This window comes from Dasypus novemcinctus, chromosome 19 (assembly GCF_030445035.2).
Source record: "Dasypus novemcinctus isolate mDasNov1 chromosome 19, mDasNov1.1.hap2, whole genome shotgun sequence".
In the NCBI taxonomy this organism is placed as follows: Eukaryota; Metazoa; Chordata; class Mammalia; order Cingulata; family Dasypodidae; genus Dasypus; species Dasypus novemcinctus.
The window spans coordinates 80,287,217-80,306,533 of record NC_080691.1 but is presented as its reverse complement, the minus strand read 5'-3'; the positions used below and the strand labels follow the sequence as shown (position 1 = coordinate 80,306,533).

At 53.7% G+C, this 19,317-nt stretch overlaps 1 protein-coding gene across 2 annotated transcripts in view; it reads right to left on the bottom strand.

Moving 5' to 3' along the window:
* RANBP3 (RAN binding protein 3) overlaps positions 1-19,317 on the bottom strand; it is a 58,563-nt gene that overhangs the window by 23,164 nt on the left and 16,082 nt on the right. The window contains exons 2-6 of one of the 2 annotated variants that reach the window (XM_012521995.3): positions 17,015-17,070; positions 11,335-11,538; positions 3,157-3,193; positions 2,986-3,072; positions 1,063-1,134 (exon numbers count right to left, since the gene is read on the bottom strand). In XM_012521995.3, the coding sequence (XP_012377449.1) occupies positions 1,063-1,134; positions 2,986-3,072; positions 3,157-3,193; positions 11,335-11,538; positions 17,015-17,070 (456 nt within the window). The remainder of the gene's footprint in view (positions 1-1,062; positions 1,135-2,985; positions 3,073-3,156; positions 3,194-11,334; positions 11,539-17,014; positions 17,071-19,317) is intronic. The other variant, XM_012522005.4, reaches the window with a different exon arrangement.

Below are 19,317 nucleotides of genomic sequence, written 5' to 3'. Positions count from 1 at the left end.
AGGACATGTGGCTCAGGGGTGGCTGACCATAGAGCAGCACTTCAGGTTGGCCAATCTCGCCCCCATGACAGTGCACTGGCCAGAAAGAGGGGGTGCCCAACTGTCCCCAGAGGTCAGAACCCCCCAGGGACAACCAGTGGGGACGGAGCCCTGAGGGCCTTTAAAAAGCCAAGCTCCTCCCTTTTCAGGATGGGGTGAAGAGGTCAGCTCTAAAGAGTTCGGTTTCAGAGTTGAACTGAATTAAACGGGTTGAAACAGTGCCATCAAATCAATCCTCCAAGTTATAAAAACTCGCCTCTTCACTTGACACCATCCTCATGCCAGGGCATGACTTATCTTGCAATGCTTTTGAAGTCGACAATGAATTTATATAAGGCGGCTTGGGTTACAGAATTCGAGTTGTTAAACTCGCTCATTACATCTTTTATGAGGAATTTCAGCCACGTGGGAGAAACTTTCAGGAAATCTTGGAGTTTGTTCTCCGGCAAAAGACCAAAAAAGGAAGGCTCCATATTCTTCAGAAGGGGTCAAGTCATTTTTCCCTAACAGTTTAAAGCTTTGATTAAATATACTTATTGGAACAGATCTAAGCCATTTTCATTAATGTAAGAATTTAATACACAGAAATGCAGTCTGGAAAATTACACAAGCTTAACAGGAGTTAACTTTGGGATGGCAGAATGAGTGGGAAAAGGGAAGGGGGGATGGCTTTTACTCCATGTACCTCTGATATGCTTTTATTTTAAAAAATACAAATTATTTTGTAAAACTAAAAAAAAACCCTCTCTTTATATGTATGTATATATTTTAAATGAACTTAAAACTCCTTGTAACTAGCTACTGCTTACAGTAACGGAAACGTAAGGGGTTCTAAAGCCTTGTCCCACGCTGTATTTCAAATCTACACGCTGGAGATGTGGGAAAAAAACATTTAGGAAATGAAAAAGAATCCTAATTTCAAATGCATATTCCTGTTCAAGATCTTACTGTACAATATCAACTGCTTTTCGTCCCAGGACAACTCCCCAGTTGTTGGCTGTAAGGCAGAGGCTGGAGGCTCACCTGGTTCGGAGTCAGAATTGCCTGCAGATGACTCGCAGAAGGTTGATGGCATAAAAACATTGTTTTTCGATACTGTCGACAAGGTGGTGCAGGAGGGAGGGAACGAGAGGGAGAAACAACGTGAGTGAGATGGCAGACGGGCAGCAGGCCACCGTCCCACGCGCCAGCCCCAGCAGGGGAAGGGGCAGCGTTACGAGCCGGGTCTCTGGACCCTTCTAGCAGAGGCACGCCCCTGGGGACTTCCTTGGCGGCGGGGCAGCCTTGGCCTGCATGATGTCCTTGGGCCCGAGAAGCGGAAAGCAGTGGGTGCTCAAAGTCTCGTGTGACTCTCCGCCTCACCCCTGCTCCTCCTTGCCGGCTGGTGACCCCCTCACCCATGTCAAGTCTTAGTTTTCAACACCAGCTGCTTCTCAAGGTGCAGGCCAGCCAGCAGCTTCCACCAATGAAGTGGAACTCGGGAGCTGAAAACTCATTTCTGACAGCAGTGAGGACAGCATGCTGCTAAGTGGAATCAGAGTGCATTGCAAAAACAATGTTTTGCAAATTACCTCCATTCTCCCTGATGATCAAGAGTGAACAGTCTCCCTAAGGGCCTATGGACTGGAAGGGAGGCAGATTTTAAGCAGGCCAGGAAAGAAAAACACGTGGTGGTGTGATGTTCCTTTAGCCTGTGGTCCCAGCACAAAATGCCCCCTTCTCTATTCTGTTGTTACCTTTTGGATGCCAAAATTGTGGATCAATAGATCATGAACGAGAAGGAGTAAAATTATTAACCAGGAAGGGAAGCTCCCCCCGCCCGCAGGAATGCCTGTCCAGGCACGCAGGAGGGATCTTTTGAAAAAGGATGTCCATTGTAGCCTGGATGGCAAACCGCCCACGCAGTTTGACTCATGGTGCATTCACGCAAGGGAATATCACGCAGGAGTGAAAAAGAACGTGGCAATGTCCAAAACCCGTGGGAAGGGAAACAGGAATGAAATCAAGTGGGTTGGAGGGATGATCTTGAAAGGGCCTATGTTATGCACTCCTGAGCTTGCTTTACTTTTGTAAGCAGAAAAACTTTTGAAAGTGTTTTTTCCCTTAAAGTGAGATCCTTAAGGTTACAATCGTATAGGCCTTCACACTGACTTCCCAAGAGTGGATTTCAGTGTGGGTAACTAGAAACTGCATGTGTCTCAAATAGGTGCTTTGACAGCTGAGAGAGGCCCTCTGAGAACAGCAGAAGGGACCAATGCAAGGTGGGAAGGGGGGAGCCAGTCCTGAGGCAGGGGTGTCCGCCTACCTGCAGGCTGAGATCCAGACTTCCCGAGCCCCCTACCAAATGGTCCCAGTGTCTCTCTCCAACTGGGACACTGCCCCTGTCCTACTCCAGCCTCTGTCCAAGCCCCCAGGCTGGCCTGCAACCAGGGCCTCCATGCCCTCTGGACTCAGGTTCCACCAGGACCCCACCTCTGGGCGCTCATGGCATTTCAACCTGGTCTCTTCTGGGCCCGTGTGGCTCATTATCTACAGGGTAAGTGTGTCTGGGCTGCTCAGCTTCACTAAGTTCCAGGCCTGCAGCTGACGGCGAAAGGAGGACACCACACTCCCTACGCCTTCAGCTGATGGAAAGAGATGTCCTTATCGGTACACCACAGTCACCAACAGGGCTCTGAACAGACCAGCTTTTCCCTCAGCAGACAATTTCTTCCAGCACCTCTCTCAGTCCACGAGCGTCCCTGGCTGCGGACGGAGAGACCCGGTGCTACGTTTTGGGCTGGCTCGCACCTCCTTTCTGATGGAAGCCGAGCCTCAGGCTGGCTCTGACTGGCTGGTATGAAATCTGGGCAGGAGATGGATGACGGAGGCTGAGACGCTGGAGGGGAACGGCGAGTTCACAAGCACAAAGGCTTTTATCACACAGCAGAAGCTTGCAACTTTTACCTGACTGGGAAGGTGGGAAGTGGGTTAAAGAGGATGTTCTTTCTCGCTTGACAGGAGGGCAGTAATTTCCATCTTCTCGGTCCGAATCTACAGAAGATGAGAGGAGGGAGAAGCGTCAGGCTGCTTCCATTTTCCACCCAAGATGGCCAAAGGTTGTGGAGGGCTCCTTACCTTCCCCACCTTCTGGACTGGAGCCGCCACCTGACCTCTGAAACGAGAGCACACATCGGGGTGTTGGAAGGGAGTCACGCTAACGGGGCCGAGCCAGCCCGCGCTCCGTAACGAACGGACTCTGAAAGGTAACGTAGGGCACTAACTCCCTGTGCTCAGCCAACTCACTCACAGGCAGAATCAACTGAAAGCTCGAAAACTGCCGCTACCTACTCTTCTGCCAAGAAAGCCTCCGCCACGCCGAGAAAACATTCACAACCCAAGAATCGGCTTCTCCTACAGGTTATGACTAATTGCCGTGCCACCTCTAAACCCAAACACTGAAATTTTATCTGGCCAAAATTCCCTTTGCCGAGGGCTGAGAGGCGACCTCCATTCTGCAGGGCAGCAGGTCTGTCTAAAACGGTCGTGTGATGCTGGATCGTAGAAGTTTCCCTTCTTTTCTCCGAAACAAGTGAGAACTTTGCTGCTTTAAGTATCAGAGTTTAACAAACGAAGGGACCAAGTACACGTTCACAAGCTAAGAGGCAGTGGGTGGCTGGAGAAGTTCCGGCTAATGTTTAGGTTTAGGATGGGAATACCTAGCAACTAAGAGGACCTAACCCCCTCCCCCGTCCCTCCAAAGACGACACACACTCCCTGTCGCCCCGTGGCCTTCTCAGGGTCCTGAGATTCTTTGGAACTAAGCAGTCAAATGCAAACCCTATTTACGAGCTAGCAAAGGAGTCACCTTTTTTTCTAGAAAACCTTTGAAAACAAAAAAAAGAGCAAAAAAGACAAAAACAAAACACACTAAAACACAAACAACGAAAGCCCTTCGAGGACAAGTCTAGCCAGACGAGGCCCGCCTGCCTCTATGAGCATTTGGGGATTAAATGAGGAAAGTGAAATGCTTTGCAAACTCCGCGCAGAGTGGTGTGTAAAAGCAGTAACCTATAAATAACACAACCATGGACTGGTGGGGCTAGGACCCCTCAAGCAGGGGGTGGCACACTTTGTTCTGTAAAGGGCCAGATGGTCAATATTTTTGGCCTGGTGGGTCACAGTGAGCGCCTGTCATATACTCTTATTTTTTTAACAAGGCTTTAAAATTGCAAACACCACTCTTAGCCAGATGGCTGTGTAAAAGCAGGCTGCGGTGGACCCTGAAGGGCAGTGAGAGCCCAGAGCAGGCGGGAGGCTCGTCTGCTCCAAGACCCATAGCCTACTCAAGACAGTGGGAGAAAAGAGCCAAGCTGACAATGTGTTTGTATCAGAAGAGTTAGTTTGGGCTTCTCTGCTTGAGAACAGGGTTCTGAAGGGTTTGTAAAATGGGGAAAGGAGGGACTCTCCCATTCTCAGGAGTCCACTTGGGAAACACAAAACCCTTGAGCAGAACAGAGAGGTTTTATGAGTTGTTGGGGCGACTGTGAACATAGTGGCTGGAACCCAAGAGCAGAATGCAAAGACAGCTCAAGGTCTGGAGAATTCAGTCCCTTTATCCCGGCTCCGCTGTTTCCTGGGTATAGACCCTTGGGTGAATTATTCAACTTGACCAGGCACAGGTTTCCTCCTTTTTTTGGGAAACAGGATACTAGTGCCTCCCTCACAGGGAAGGTGAAAGGTTCAATGAGATGTGGTATGGAGAATGCCTAGCCCAGGGCCTGGCACGCTGGGAACAGTGAACTAATTATTTCAACTGCTCCAGGCTTATGTCTGGACGTGACCCAATTCGGCGAGTTCAGTTCCTCTGCGCGTGAACCGCTCTGGCAGGCCAGGCGCCGGGCAGCATCGGGGGAGGGGCGCAGAGTTGCGGGGGCTCCAGGGGCTCCAGGGGCTCCGGGGAGATTTGGGAGTGCAGCGGTCTCGGGCGCGGCCAGGAGGGACGGGCGGAAAGGCACGCTCTGGCAGCGCTCTGATTCCTCAGAGGCCAGAGCCTGAGGTCTCACCTGACAACACAGGGCCCCGCCGTGGGGTCCTACCTTTCCTTGGGAGACAGCAGCCTCAAGTACGGCTCACCGTGACACTCAGCAGAGGTGAGAGAATGGCACAGGCTGGCTGCGGAGAAACCTGTCCCCAGTGACGATGGAGGCCCTGGCCACTGCCCCCGGCCAGCCCTGACATCAGTAGTGGGATGGCCTTGCACCCCAGCACCTTTCGGCAGCTCTAAGAAACAACACGTTCACTTGCTTTCTTACCTGCACCCTGTGCTCATTCTGTGCCTCGAGGGGCCAACCCCCTCATCCTCTGTGTCCTTTCCTTTCTCGTCTTGCCCCTGTCACTTTTCTCCTCTGCCCCACACAACGTGAAGTTCCTCGGGACTCCTGACGAGTGCCTCCTGCTCCCATGCCGCCTCTTCCTAGGCCACCTCTCGCCCCCACGCCCCCAAACCGTGCAGACCTGAGCGAGCAGCCCTCTTGGGCTGGCCCCGGCCCTGTGCCCCGCTCCTCCCTGCACCGGGCAGGCCCTCCTGGACCTTGCAGGCTCGTGTGGCCTGCGTGCTCTCCCAGAACGCTGCAGAGCCTAGCGCAACCCCTTCTCTGCCGCCCCCTCGAGCCCGGCCGCGTGCTCTAAACACTTTTTCCCTCCTTTTAATTCGGCAACCTCTTGACTGCCCTGAAACCCACGCCTGGTGGTCTCCAAGGTGCTGCGAGATCTGCCCCTGCTGCAGCGACTCTGGGCTCCTGGGAAGGATCCCGCCCTCCCCGCTCCGTGCCTCTGCATTGACACTCTGCCTCTCTGTCCCTCTGCCAATGAAGTCCTCTTTTTCCTTCCCTCCCTGACTTGCAGGGCGAAACCCAACTCATTGGGTGCATGGGCTCGTTGCTCCCCATCCTCGTCCTTCGTGGCTCCAGTTCCAACGTGTGCTCACAGGTTCGTCCAATCGTGTGACCTGGGCCAGAGTCCCTGATGAGACCCTGAGCTCTGGGGGGGCCTGGTCCTTGGCACAGACAGGAGCTTGCTCAGCGTCTGTTCCACGGAGGGCTGCCGCGTCCTAGGCACTCCGCGGGCAATGGGGAAGCAGAAGGCCCGTGCCCTCAGCACCATGGTGGGAGCTGTACATGGGGCAGTGACCCACGTCCGAGCCCGTGGCCCCGCACTCCTCTACTTCACGGGACATGCCCGCCGTGGCCTCCATCCTGAGATGGATCTTTGACCTGCTGGTTATTTAGGTGTTTAATTTCCACGTTTGTGAATCCTGCAGGATTCCTTTGGTTGCTCATTTCCAATTTCATTCTGGTGTGACTGGAGAACATGTTTGGTAGGATTTCAATCCTTTTGAACGCACTGAGTCTGGATCCTGGGCCCAGCATAGGTCTATCCTGGAGAACGTCCCATGTGCGCTGGGGCACATGCGTCCCGCGGTTGGGAGGAACGGTCTGTGTGTGTCTGTCCGGTCTGGTCCAGCTGGCTTACAGTGCTGTTCCAGTCCCTGTCTCTGTGCTAACCTTCTGCCTGGCTGCTCGATCCATTTTGGACTGTGGGGTATCAAAGTGGTCAACTGTGAACTCTCTCTTTCCCCTTCTGCTCTGTCTGTTCTTGCTTCGTATGTTTCGGGCTCTGGTGAGCACCGCACCGGCCCACCCTGAAGCCTGCTGCAGGGGCGCCCTCCCACCAAGCCCTGCTCACTGTTACCGCCCCCGCCTGCCTGCCTGCCTCCTCCGACGTGCGCACACAGCCGCTCGCTATCACCTTGCCTGAGCAGAGGAGGCTCGTTCCACCACCTCTGCTTTGTTTTCACCAGGGTTGGAAATGATCTGCTCCATCTGCGTGTCTATCTCCCTGCCTCGTCTGTTTTGCTGACACTCATCCCCAGCATCTAGAACTCTTGAGGCTAATAGTCACTGCACAAACGGGAGCTGGCGCCCGGTTCCAGCCCCTCAGCGACGCGGAGGTGGTGCCTGGCCAAATGAGATTCAGACACTCCTAGATCCCTGGACCTCAGAAGACCCTCAAATTCACCCCCAAGTCTCTTCTAAGAGCCATTCCACAGAACTATGGCAGGCCTCTTGGTCCCAGAGGGAGGCCAGCCCTGCAAAGACAATACAAGGCAGGGAGTACCTTTCAGATGCCCCAGAGATCTCCAATGGGGCCTGAAATGGGTGGTTTGTCAACTCTCCCCAACAGGGTGGAAGCAGGAACTAGTGGAAGGAAGCAGGCAAAAAGACAGTGGAACAAAGTAATTTCTGCTTGCCTGGGTGGCCGACCCTCCTAGAAACCCTCAACAGCCAGCCACGGGAGGAGCAGCCTGCCCCTCTGAACTTGGGCAGGTCCTGCCGGGGAGGAAGAGCCTCCTCTCAGCAGGGGGTCTGAGCCTGCCACCTACTGGCACATGTCGTTTTCCCACAAAGCAGGAAAAGGTTTGGGGTTCAGAACCCCCCCGTCAAGTCACCCCTAGCTCCACAAACATTTTCCTTAGACACAGCAGTCCGGTGTCTAGGCCTCCCCCATGTCAACCCCACTTGGGGGCAACCCCTCACCCCAACAAGGCAGGAGGTACTCTGCGGGCAGCCTAGGATGGTGCCTACCCATGTGAGGACGGCTGAGAGTGGGCTGTCGGGATGCGTGCTTCTTGGGGGGCGTGAAGGCAGAAGCAGCGTGTGAAAGCCCCATTTCCTTCTCTACCTCCTCCTCAACTAGAACCTGCTCCTGCGAGGAGGACTTCAGGGGGACGCTTCGAGGATGCTGGGGTTAGCACCCATTCAGGAGATCATGAAAAAGCATTCCTAACCAACACTCAAATGAGGAGGCAGGAGAGAGAGAGGACCAAAAAGGCCCCCTTGACTTATCCTGGAGCCAGGAAAGTAGGAACGAATGAAGCAGGCCCATAAAGGACAAGACGGTCCTGTGGCGTGGACAGCCCCTCGACACCAAGCAGCGCCCCTACTGGGAGTTGCCTGCTCACCACGTGCTTCCAGGAAGTAGCACGGACACCTGCCTGGGAGCTGACTGGCCGCTGAGCCCTGCCAGCTGAGCCGAGGCGGGGAGCCAGTGGAACCTGGGGTGAAGCAGCTCAGTTCTACGGGGTGTGCCAAGCACAAGATCAGGGGTGGCATCTAACTCAAAATAGAGCTGTGCATGCAAGAGCACCTGCTCTTTGTATACGGGAGGAAATGGTGAAAGGATGGCTGTTGCTCTTCTAAAGAACTCCCTCTGCTGTCGTGTGCGGTGGCCTGGCACAGCCTTGAGGAGGACCCAGACGCCAGGCTGGAGAAGGCATGGGTGGACGTGAGCCCCTGTGCCCGCCCTCAGAGCCCGGCACCTGTGTGCCTGCCAGTCCAGGTGCAAGGGAGGGAGCCGGGGGCTGTGTCTCAGGCAAAGACATGTGCCCTCGACCTGGAACAGACTGGAAAATGCTGCTACCACCTGGCCGGGCTGCGCCTCAGCGACCAGTGTCTGGACTAACCAGCTAGAAAGTGGGGTTGGTTACTGCAGCAAGAAAACCGATGCCCAGGGTTCAAAATTAGCTAAGGGAGAGGCCTGTTCACTTGTCTCTGCCTTCCTATGTACAATGGGCCAACTTAGTGCTGTTTATTTTGTGACTGAGGCAGCCAGCTTGGAAATTCTAACCCAAAAGGCAGATGTGGAAAAAAAGAGAGGCGCGGCCTCTGAAGGTCTGGATGCTGTGGGAGGTAGGGTCAGGTCCAGTGTGTGAGTAAGGAGCCGAGGCAGGGTGTCCAGCAAAGGGGCTCATCCCGGGGTCTTTCCACGCTTCCTGGTGTGTCTAGGAAGCCTCTTCCAGGCTCAGCAGGGCCTTGGCACGGAGCTGCAGCCCAGCACTGCCCAGCCAGGCTGGGGGTTAGCACCGAGCGCTGCCTGCTTTCTCCAGATCAAGCAGAGAACTTAATCTGGATGTGGTTTGGTCTTCTTCAAACTGTCTTCTGAGAGCCAGGAAGTCTGATATATATAGATTTTTTCCTAGTACTGAGTCTTCAATGGCCAGAGTTCTGATGAGACTGAAAGATGATAAGGGCCTTTTATAAGCAACAATTCAGGGAGGTACTATTTATTATGAAGAACTCTCAGCTTTACATTTCCCCCAGGGATCAGGGCATAAAAAATAGACTAAACGTGATGGATGAGACCTGCTAGGTAACACACCAGCAGTTTCCTGACTCCAGTGGGGTACAGAGTGAGATCCAAGTCTGTTCTGACACAAAAGAAACTAGTAGGAGTTAACCAGAAAACAATCTTAACCCGAGAAGAAGCTGGGATCAGATTCCATCTGACTTGATTTATGGCCTAATTGACCTAAAAAAAGGTTTACTTTGCCTTTAACAAGCCCAGTCAGAAGAGAAAGCCAATTAATGGGAACCATCAGCAACCCGGCAGGGTTTTCTCCGCTTAGAGCCCAAGAGTGAGCCCTGGGTGGCTCAGAGCTGTCACCACGTGGCGTAAGGCTGGAGCTACCTGGGGTAGCTGCAGTTCTGAATGTTAAAACTAAATACTCCAAGTATGTATGTCAGACCTGAAACAAACAGCAAATCAAATACGATGACCCGTGGCCTTTGGCACTCTGATGGTACCTTCCTAAGCTGCTCTCCCCAACTCACGCATCCTGGCCCTCTCCCTTGGGACTTAACAACCTGTCCTGAGGTTCCCTGCAGTAATGGGTGATCAATCCTTTGCCAGTGTGGGGACCACCTGGATTTCTTGGAACCAGTGTCTCCGCCCCCAGGTGCTCAAGAATCAGGAAGCTGAGTTCTAGCCGGCAGGGCACCACTCGGGCGGCTGGGCCTCAGAAACCAATGTCGGGGCGCCTCCTGGTGGGCACTGAGAGGAAGCGGGCTGCGGTCTGACAAGCCTCTGGGATCTACTTCACAGCTACTCTCCTTTGCAAACCCTCAACTTCTTTGGCTGGAGCTTCCTACATCAGCTTCTCCTCTTTACAGCTGGGAAGCAAATGGGTGGATCCAGACAAAAGTCATCTGTTCTCTGATGAAAGAGAACCGAGAACGTGATTTTCTGTTCTTGCAAAGGCCAAAGACACAGTAACTCTCAATGCCCTTCCCAGAGGCTTCTGGGAGCAAGTGTGCCAAGAGAAAGCGACTGTTCTCAGCTCCTGCCTCGCTGGCCCTCATGCCAGCTGAGCTCCCCAGGACACTCTGGCGCGAGCGCCTCCGAGCTCGCATCCTCATGGCTTCCGAATATACGCACTGTCCCAGGCCCACTACCACGCCCTGAAGGACTGCCCCGGCCCCAGACTCTGGCACAGGGGAAAGCCTGTCTCTTTTCCCACCACACATTGATTCCTCCAAGACATGAGAGTATTACTCCACCCTCGCCTTGGCTGGATATCGCTTCTTCCTGAGTATCTCTAGGGTTTGGTGGCTGTGGTGGAATTTTAAAGGCTTCCTTACAAAATACAGGGGGTTGGTGATGTGACACGAGCGCTTGTGATGCCCCGGAAGGCGGCCCGCTGTGTGGTGCCCCATCGCAGGGCCCTCTGTTTTCTTGTTGAGTTGTTTTTCCCTGTCATGAAAATTAGGTTCTTCTGACAAACGCTACCTAGAGGATGAAGTTTTTGATCCTGCATGTAGTATGAGGTTTACCTTTCTCAATTTACATAACTTCAGAAACCCAAGCATTCCTTGTGCTCCAGAGTTAACCACCTTCTCCAGCGAACACCTTCAAAAGCCTCCTTAGCACAAGGATAAAGAGCTCAGGGGCCTCCCTCTCGATTCCCTCAAAGGAAGTCTTCTTCCTGCTCTGGTTGAAGACACACAGTTCGCTGCCTGCCCACAGTCCAAACACAATCAGTCTTGCAGAGCAACCTGTGCTAGGCAACGCTTCTTGCTACATGATCAAAGAGAGCCTTAGCCTCTTTAGTTTTAAGACAATGAACTCGAATGCCCAAATTCAGGGAAAGGAGAAAGAAAAATGCAAGGAGATCTGGAAGGTTCTAGTCCCGTACCTAATTCCACTCTGGACCCCTCGTGTCTCTTTCAGGAAGCAGGACGCAGTTCTTGCTGTGGGTCAATATTCCCCCAACCGGCGAAGTCTGCACGTCAAAGGGGCCCTCTTCCCTGACTTTCCAGCCGCATGAACTCAAGGGAGGGGAAGGGCTCCTGGTCGTCTTTTTAAGTTCTCACCAGCTGCTTACTACTGAGGGTGGGAGCTGGGGAACCCACAGGGAGGGGAAGGGGCGGCCGGGGCTGGGCTCCCGGGCAGCAGGGACGCAGGTGGGTGTGGACTTACCCCCGCCAGTTCTCCTGGAAAAGAAGGAAGCTGGGCTGCAGGAGCGGGCCGCGGAGGAGCGCTGGCTGAGGTCTTAGTGGGGGCGGGAGGCGCTAGGGCATGCTCACCAGCTGCCTCGGGGTGACCCATGCCATGGTGGGGGGCCGCAGCCTCCCCCTGAGGCTCCTCTCCCGAATCCGACAAGCCTTTTTGCTCTGCAGAGGACTGGGAGCAAAAAAGACAATTTTCCTTCAATGTAAAGGCTGCAACACGGGACAGGGGAGGGAGGGACAGGGGTGGCAGGGTAAGAGACGGCTCAGCCGAGGTCCACTACTGCCCAGGAATGTGAGAGCTGCCTCCCGGGAGGGTGAGCCACAAAAGCAGGGCAGCGCCACTGCGTTTTGTTCCACAAAACTGCTAGTCTGGACTGACAGAAGGGAAAGCGAAGGTGGACTTGATGCTGCTTGGCTTTGCAGCAAGTGGGGACTGCGAGGAGGCCCTGCGTGGAGCTCTTCTTTGACTAGGGGCCGTGGGGGAGGAAGAACCATCCGGGGGACCACGGTGGAGGTGGGGTCTTTACCGGGAAGGGGAGGCCGGAGCTGCCACCATGGGGGGTGGGGTGTGTGTGGGGAATTCTATCAGAGCCTCTTGCAGCTCCCTATTCCAGGGAAAAGTAACACATTTCCTAAGAAATACTGAAGAGGCCATCAGCCCTGTTTTCATCCATTAGGAGAGGTGGGGGAGGCAGCCTGGAGCACCACACACGGCTACAAAACAGGGCGCACAGGGGCAGAGGCTGCGGCATCGTGCCCTAGTCTTTCCCAGGCTGTCCTGCTTAAACCTGGGATGAAGAGAATACTTCTTGCCTTGGTGCGAGCAGGCATGGGATAAGGGAGCTGGCTGACAAGGTCACAGAGGGATGGTTTTGGGCCAGTGGGCAGGTGGCTGGGAGTTCAGCTGGAAGAGGAAGCTGGCTCACCTGGCCTAGGATTCTCCGAAGTCTCCCCCCAAACACCTAGGGCAAGGGGCTTATTTGGAAACCAGTTTGGATAAGAGAAAGCTGGTTCCGGAAGGCTTCGTCCCTGAAAGCATGGTACCCTAGCATCCTCGGAGATGGGTCTTTGGATTCCAGAGGGGCTTCTCTGGACTGAAGGTTCTGTGGCAAGAACTCTAAGAATCTTTTCTTGCAAACTGGGTTATGAACCTGGTGTCTTGAATGAGATGGGCTCCAGTTCCCAAACCTCCTCCTGGCATCTTCCAACAACACACAGTAGATTTCTCTCACGCGGCGATCTAACTGCCCACCAAAGGAGCAGATCTAAGAGAACTTTCAGAGTCTCAGGAAAGCAAGAGCTACACAATGCTAACTCGCCCATATCTCTCGAGAGCCATGGAAGGAATGTCCTATTCAGGGAGCCCCACTGGCACTAAGGCCGTCACAGGCTGCTTCTCACTCTCACTGTGTGCTGCACTTTACGGCAGATTTACTACCACCCATGGGAAAATCAAACAGCCTATCCCTAATTAGAACCACTAGAATTCTGTTTTCTGTCCCAGCTTTTGGAACATAAACGTTCAAATACCCTTGTGGCAGATTCCAAGTGCAAGCCTAAATGGGAGGGCCCAAAAGAAATTTATAAAGCTGAAAATTGACGAAGCAGCACAAGACTGAATTCTCCATCTTTGGATGAAATCACCAACTCTCGCAAGGATTGAAAAACAGCATGTCACCCCTCCTCTCTCTGATTTAGAAAATTTCTCAGGAGAATTGACAAATGCTTTTCAAGCATTTTTCTGCTTGGCTCCTGGGCAAAAGTAAAGCTCTAAAGAACCGAAAGAGAGGCTGGAGTTTCTCAACATGTTTGTTAAAAGCAGACATCAAGAATTTGTCAGCCTTTTACATCATCCTAAAATATACATGGCTGACAAAAACACGCGCACACAGCATCAGCCTGCTATACCAACGGCGTGCTCCACGAGCGGATAGAAACACATCTACGACAGCGGTTTCACTGACCCTGTACTTTCTGCTGAATGGCATTTCTGCAACTACCTTCTGTCCTTTTTTACCAGAGGCATTATCTTGCCAGGGGAGAGCTCAAAACCTAACCCTGCCCCCTTCAGTTAAAAAATACTCCAAAAATAAAGCAACTGAAAGAACCACTTAGTCCTTATATACAACAAAACACCACACATAAGGATATTTAAAATCTCTTCACATTTTAAAAAAAAGAAAAAGGAGAAAAGGTTTTACATGTGCACACCCCCGCCCACCCCCCAACACAAACGCATGTACCAGCAGCCGAGATGAAGAGGCCATCCGAGAAGACAGGGACACGGAAAGGAAGAGCACTCCTGGTGCTGTCAATCTGGCCACAGATTCGATCTGGGCCTTAGAACTGGAGTTGAAACTGCCTGCCACCAAACACGGGGTGAAAGGCGGCTTCGGCTCCGTTACCGTGCTGCCTTCACTCGTGCGGTGCAGCTGAGCTGCCCCAGCCGGGCGAGGCCCCAGCCCTGCAGGCAGGCGGCCACCGAGCTGTGGTCGGAGGGAAATGCAATTTGGGCCCTTCGGAACTCCATGAGGTTTCACCATTAAACACAAAAACCCTCCTGGCGGGCAGCTTAATTTTTTCTTTTCCATTTCAAATCCTTTCTCTCACTCATGATAACAGAAGACCAGCTGCCGTACAGCCCGTAAGACACCCGGGCCCCTGGAGCCCTCTCCTTCGGAAGGGGTAATGGGCTGTTAGGCACGCCCCACCAGGAAGCCAGGGGCCAGGTACTGAGAGGTATGTTCGCTGGTCCCCACAACTGACACAGCTTCTCCTTGTGGGTCAAGAAGTTGCTCCAAATATCTATGACATTTGGGGGACGAGGAAAACTTAAACATGGACGATGCAGTGAATGATTTATTGAATTAATGTTGGTTTTCTTCAGCGCGACAGCGGTATGGGCGCCGGGGGGAGAAAGGCCCTATCGCCGGGAGACACTGCTCAAGCTCTGCGGGCTGAGACGGAGACGGCCACAGCTACGGGCACTGCCGGGCAGGCACCCACAGGTGCGCACGGTACCGGCCTTCTCGCTTCTCTGCGGATTTGAACATTTTCAAAATAAAAAGCTAAAGGGAAACCGGGGGTGGGGGCGGGGAGTTTGCTCAGGAAAAACAGCAGGAGCTGGAGGAGCCCCGCCCCTGCGGCTTCGAGGGTGTGAACGGTGGGCTCACATCTCAGGTGCAGCGAAAACAGGAGTCCTGCTTTGACCGAAATGTTGTGGCTGCTCCTTGCAGCCCTGCCTCCATGCCCCTTGCAGTGGGACACCGAGGAGGAGCACAATTGGACAGACCCTTCAGCTGCCCTCCGCGGCAGAAACAGGAAGTCGCGGCAGCCCCCTGCCAGCCGGGCCCCACCGGGCCCCACCAGGGCTACAAAGGCCCCTGCAGCTTCGCCGCTTAAACGAGGAGCAGTTTCGGCTCGTCCTCGTGGTGATCCTGTGACACAAGTGTGACAGGGTTGGAGAGCTGACCTCTGGAGGGCTCGAGAGCAGCTATTTTCAGAATTGCATTGAGAACTGGCTCTGAGTTAATACTTTTGATAAGAAATACATTTGTGCCTCTTTAAAACGATGGCGAAAGCCTCCCCCGCCAGTCTTTCTGTCCAGTTTTACCGTTTAAGTAATCTAATCTGCACAGTCCTTCTGAAGGTGATACATGGTTAACGAGCCTTCATTTTACAAAGCTAAAGAACCGCCTCAACTGCAGAAACAGCACTGAAAAAGGAGCCAGTCTTTTTAAAGACATTTTAAATTCATCTCAATCAGTATCACATTTTAATGTTTCATCTTGCTGGTTTTACTAAAATCTTCAAGTTTAAAGGATTATCAATTCCTACTATTCATTCTAAATCAGGGCTCAGGAAAGGTTTTCTATAAACCAGAGAGCTAACGTTTTAATCCGGGGGGCCCTAGGCTCTCTGTCACAAGTGGGGTGAAAAAAGCCAGAGCCAGTACTTAGGGGATGGGCGCGGCCACGTGCCAACAAAATTTTCTTTACAAAAACAGGCGGTGGTTGGCCCTAGTTTGCTAACCCTTGTTTTAAACAAAAGTGATTTAAAAGATGATCATAAAATCCAAACTTCTAAATAATGCTGGTTTTCCTAAAAGCCGCAGAGAAGTGACCTTAACACCTACATCAGGATCTCCTATATCCAAACCCCTCATTACTTTAATATTCCGCTCCTAAAAACTAGAGGACATGCATCAGCCCCTTCATAGGGACTGAACCTCCAAAGACGAAATCCTAAGACACATAAGCAGGGGTAAATGTAATCGTCTTCATTCTGAAAGCAAAGTGCACCTTGAAAATGTTACCTGGCTAAGCAAAGAACTGGAAGAAAATATTCATATGTTGAGTGATTATTTCCTCAGGAAAAAATGTTGAACAGTGGAAGAGTTTAATGTTGGAAGGTGACAAAGCAGTGACAGCTACAAGCCTAGAGAGAAGCCCAGGCTAACACAGAAGGTGTCTCACGTGGGGGTGAGAGGATTTGAGGGCCATCATGGGCCCCCTTGTTGTCGTCGTCCCCCCCCCCCCCAATGCACACACATTCTTCCTGCCCAGGAAAATGGGGCCACAAAGACTTTGGCCTCTCTTCTCAGACCAAGGGACAGGATGCTGAGCTGCCTTGAGTCCCAGCCCCAGAGCCGGTCACGCTACAAGAGGACTGGGACTCCACTGAGAGTGTGGATCTGGAGCACTGGGCCGAAGAGATTTTCAGGTGCTGTTATTGTCAACAAGATGCACACGTATTTAATAATATCTCAATTTCAGCGTAGTGCTTTTGTCACTGTGAAAGTCTGCAAAGGGATTAAATTACAGCCAGTGTCGTGGGGTGTTGGTGGGGAGGGATTATATATTTTATTCAATAAATAAAGGAAGTCCCATCCAGGCTCGGGTATCACTGTCACAGAACTTCAACTTGACACGGCCCTGACCAAACTGCGTGACTTGTCAGGGATGGAGAGAAAACCAGCGACGTCAAGGTAAACCTCCTTGTCGTCAGCAGCATCACTCTCACCACCACCTCAGAGAACCCTACAGCCGCACCGACCAGGCCGTGACGGGCACTGGCACATCCCTGTGCATCAGGCAGTGGCTCTCCCACAGCGGTGCTATCTGGACACACCTGAAGTCCAAGGCAGGAAGCAACCTAACAAAGACGGATGGCAGATATACAATGCGAGCCAATAGCAGTGACTTGAAACGAGTGCATGCTAAGCTCGTCTGGGCAGGAAAATCCCCCAACACCTCCGCAGGTCCTGCTTCCCCTCTTGGTCACCACTGCTCTCCCGCGCCTGCCTGCCTGCCTTTACTTCGCCTCTTTTCTCCCCCTCTCTTTCTCTGCTGCTGGTTATCCTCCTGCACAGTGGCATCTCGGCGATGAATCATTAGGAAGTTGACAGACGCTTTCTAGCCCGGTCTTTTAAAAGCCTCCCACAACAGGCCTCTCTCTCCACGGTAACCTGAAGCCACTGGACCTTCTTCCTTCTAGCTCCACGTGAAGTCGTGAAGTCGTAAAGGCCCCTGCTTAGGTCACCCGTCTGTGGGCAGAGGCGTCCTTGGCAATGCTGCCTGGAGGAAAGACTCTCTGGAAGAAAACAAATCAGAGGAACCATGTGCAGAGAGAACATACCGACCCCTTACCTTTTGTCCTTTATCCTTCTGAAACACAAAGACAGGCGGAGCAATGGCAGGCTTTTCTGCAAAAAGAAAAATTGTTTGTTTTTCCCCCCAACACTATATTCACACAGGAAGCAAAGCTACATTCTTTTCTTAACAAGTTAAAATACAAATACCAGAGCCAGTAACTCTGAAAGAATGTCAGAAGCCTCAGCAGTTTCCTGCCCTGGGCGGGTGGGTGTGGTCAGTTTGTGAAAACTGCACACTGGATGGCGTACCTGCACGGGGCTGCACGTACATTACAGGTCCACAGAGTCCTGAGCCTCCCTCAGCACAGGTGAGTGTGTGTGAGGGGGCCGTCGGGTGCCGGGGACCCTCAGTCACCATAGTGACCCCTGCTCAGCGCCATCGACTATGGCCTTGCAGGAACGCAGTCTGACTTTCAAAGGTCGGGTCTAACTGAGAATTTTTAGAAATCTGCAGGCCAGGTGGGGCCAGCAGGCAGCCACTTTGTACCCATGTGACCCCTCTCGCTCATGCTCTTTGTGGAGTGCTTACCCCAGTCGAGTAGTTCTGACAATCAACCTGGATTCTAAGTGAGCACCCGTTAAAAATAAAGAAATTAGGGAGTTGGTGAAAGCCTGAGAGTCCATCTTGAACAGCTGCTGTTGAAGGAAAGAAACACTCTGGGATGTTCTGTCACATGACAGGACGAAGGCAATGCCAAGAGGCTGCTTCCTAGAGGGTGAAGGTAGCCAAACGCACAGGCTTTTGCCACTTGCCTGGGCCTGGGTGTCTGCTCAGGACGCCCCTCCAGGCTGCTCTGTGACTGCCTGTGGAGGGGCCTAAGCCGCAGAGGGGGCCCAGACTGCTGTGCACTAACGACCTCTTCAGCCCTGGAGGCAATCGGGGCAGGAAGTGATGGCGAGCCCAGTTGAGGCACAGCCCAGCACTCACAGGCGGGGAGGGAGACATCCAGCCAGGGGCCAGGCCCTCCCAGAACACTAGCCAAGACAGATGTCAGGCAGGAGGGGGCCACGGTCGGCAGAGCACGCCGTGTGGGGGCTGGCGCAGTCTGGCCTGTGAAGAGGAGTCTGCACCGAGGCGTCTAGGAGAAGGTACAGCTCTGAGGGACTGGCGAGCAGGGAGGTGGGAGCCAGAGGGGGTGGACGTGGCCAGGGGAGGCATGAGGGGGAAGGGCTGCAAATGAGTGGGGGGAGCGTGGTGGTGTCAGTTTAGAGAGAACAGTCTGGGAAGAGGGCGCAAGGGTGGATGTGTGGAGACCCATGAGAAGGCAACTGCAACTGCCCTTGATGGAGACGCTGGGGCTGAGACCAGGTCTGAGGAGAGAAAGGGGCAGTGCTAGGAAGATCCCACGGATGCCACCCTGCTCCCCAACTCCCAGCCCTTCCTGGAGAGGAAGGACAGATGCACGTCCTGGTCTTGGGACAAGAGCCCATTAGCACGTGACTACCAAAATGCCCCCCCCCACACACCTCAGCACACGGCAGTCAGATTGGCTGTGATAGTCTCACGGAGCACAGAGGACACATGAAAGACCCATGTGCTACTAGGGAGGGAGGGGGCGGTGGGTCTCACGTCCTTGGTCTGTCTCAAATGCCGCCCCCCCGCCCCCCTGCAGTCATCTCCCTGGCACAGCAGTGCGGAGTAGCTGCTCAACAATCCTGAATGAATGCCTGCGTATGCCAGCAGGAAGTGAGGCCAAAGCGGCGCTGGAGGACACCAGGGCAGAGCAGCAGCTTCTCCGCACAAGAGGTCGATCACCAGGAAGGCCAGGCTCCCGCGGGGCTGCCCCTTTAGCTCTCAAACCCAGCATCCGGGCCCCAGGCCCCACTTCCAGGTGTATGTCACCCAAGGCATGGGGGTCAGGCCAGGCCCTGGGCTGGGAGAGGGAGGGCGAGGGCCCTCGCCCCAGCTCAGCCAGCCAGAGCTGTCCCCAGGTGCAGGGTGCCGAGCCGCAGAGAGGACGACGCGGGGTTCTGGCCGGCCCAGCACCCAACCAACCCCCATGTTCTTCAGAGAGCCCCCCTCCCTCACTTCCTGTGATTCGGAAGGAGCCAGCCTCGGCCCAGGATGCAGGGCTACCATGAGAGCAAGGCCAGGGCGTGGGGTGACTGCGGCAGGCCCCAGGCCTTTGATTCAGGGCTGCAGAGCTGCTGGTGGCCGTCCTCCAGCTGCCTGCAGCCGCTGGTCCCCTCTGGGGCCTCAGACCAGTGTCCACCCTCAGGGAAGCAGAGCCAGAGATGGAGAGGAAGGCTGAAGCCTGGAGACACGGTGGGCGTTGGGCGGCCCCGCATGCAGCCCTG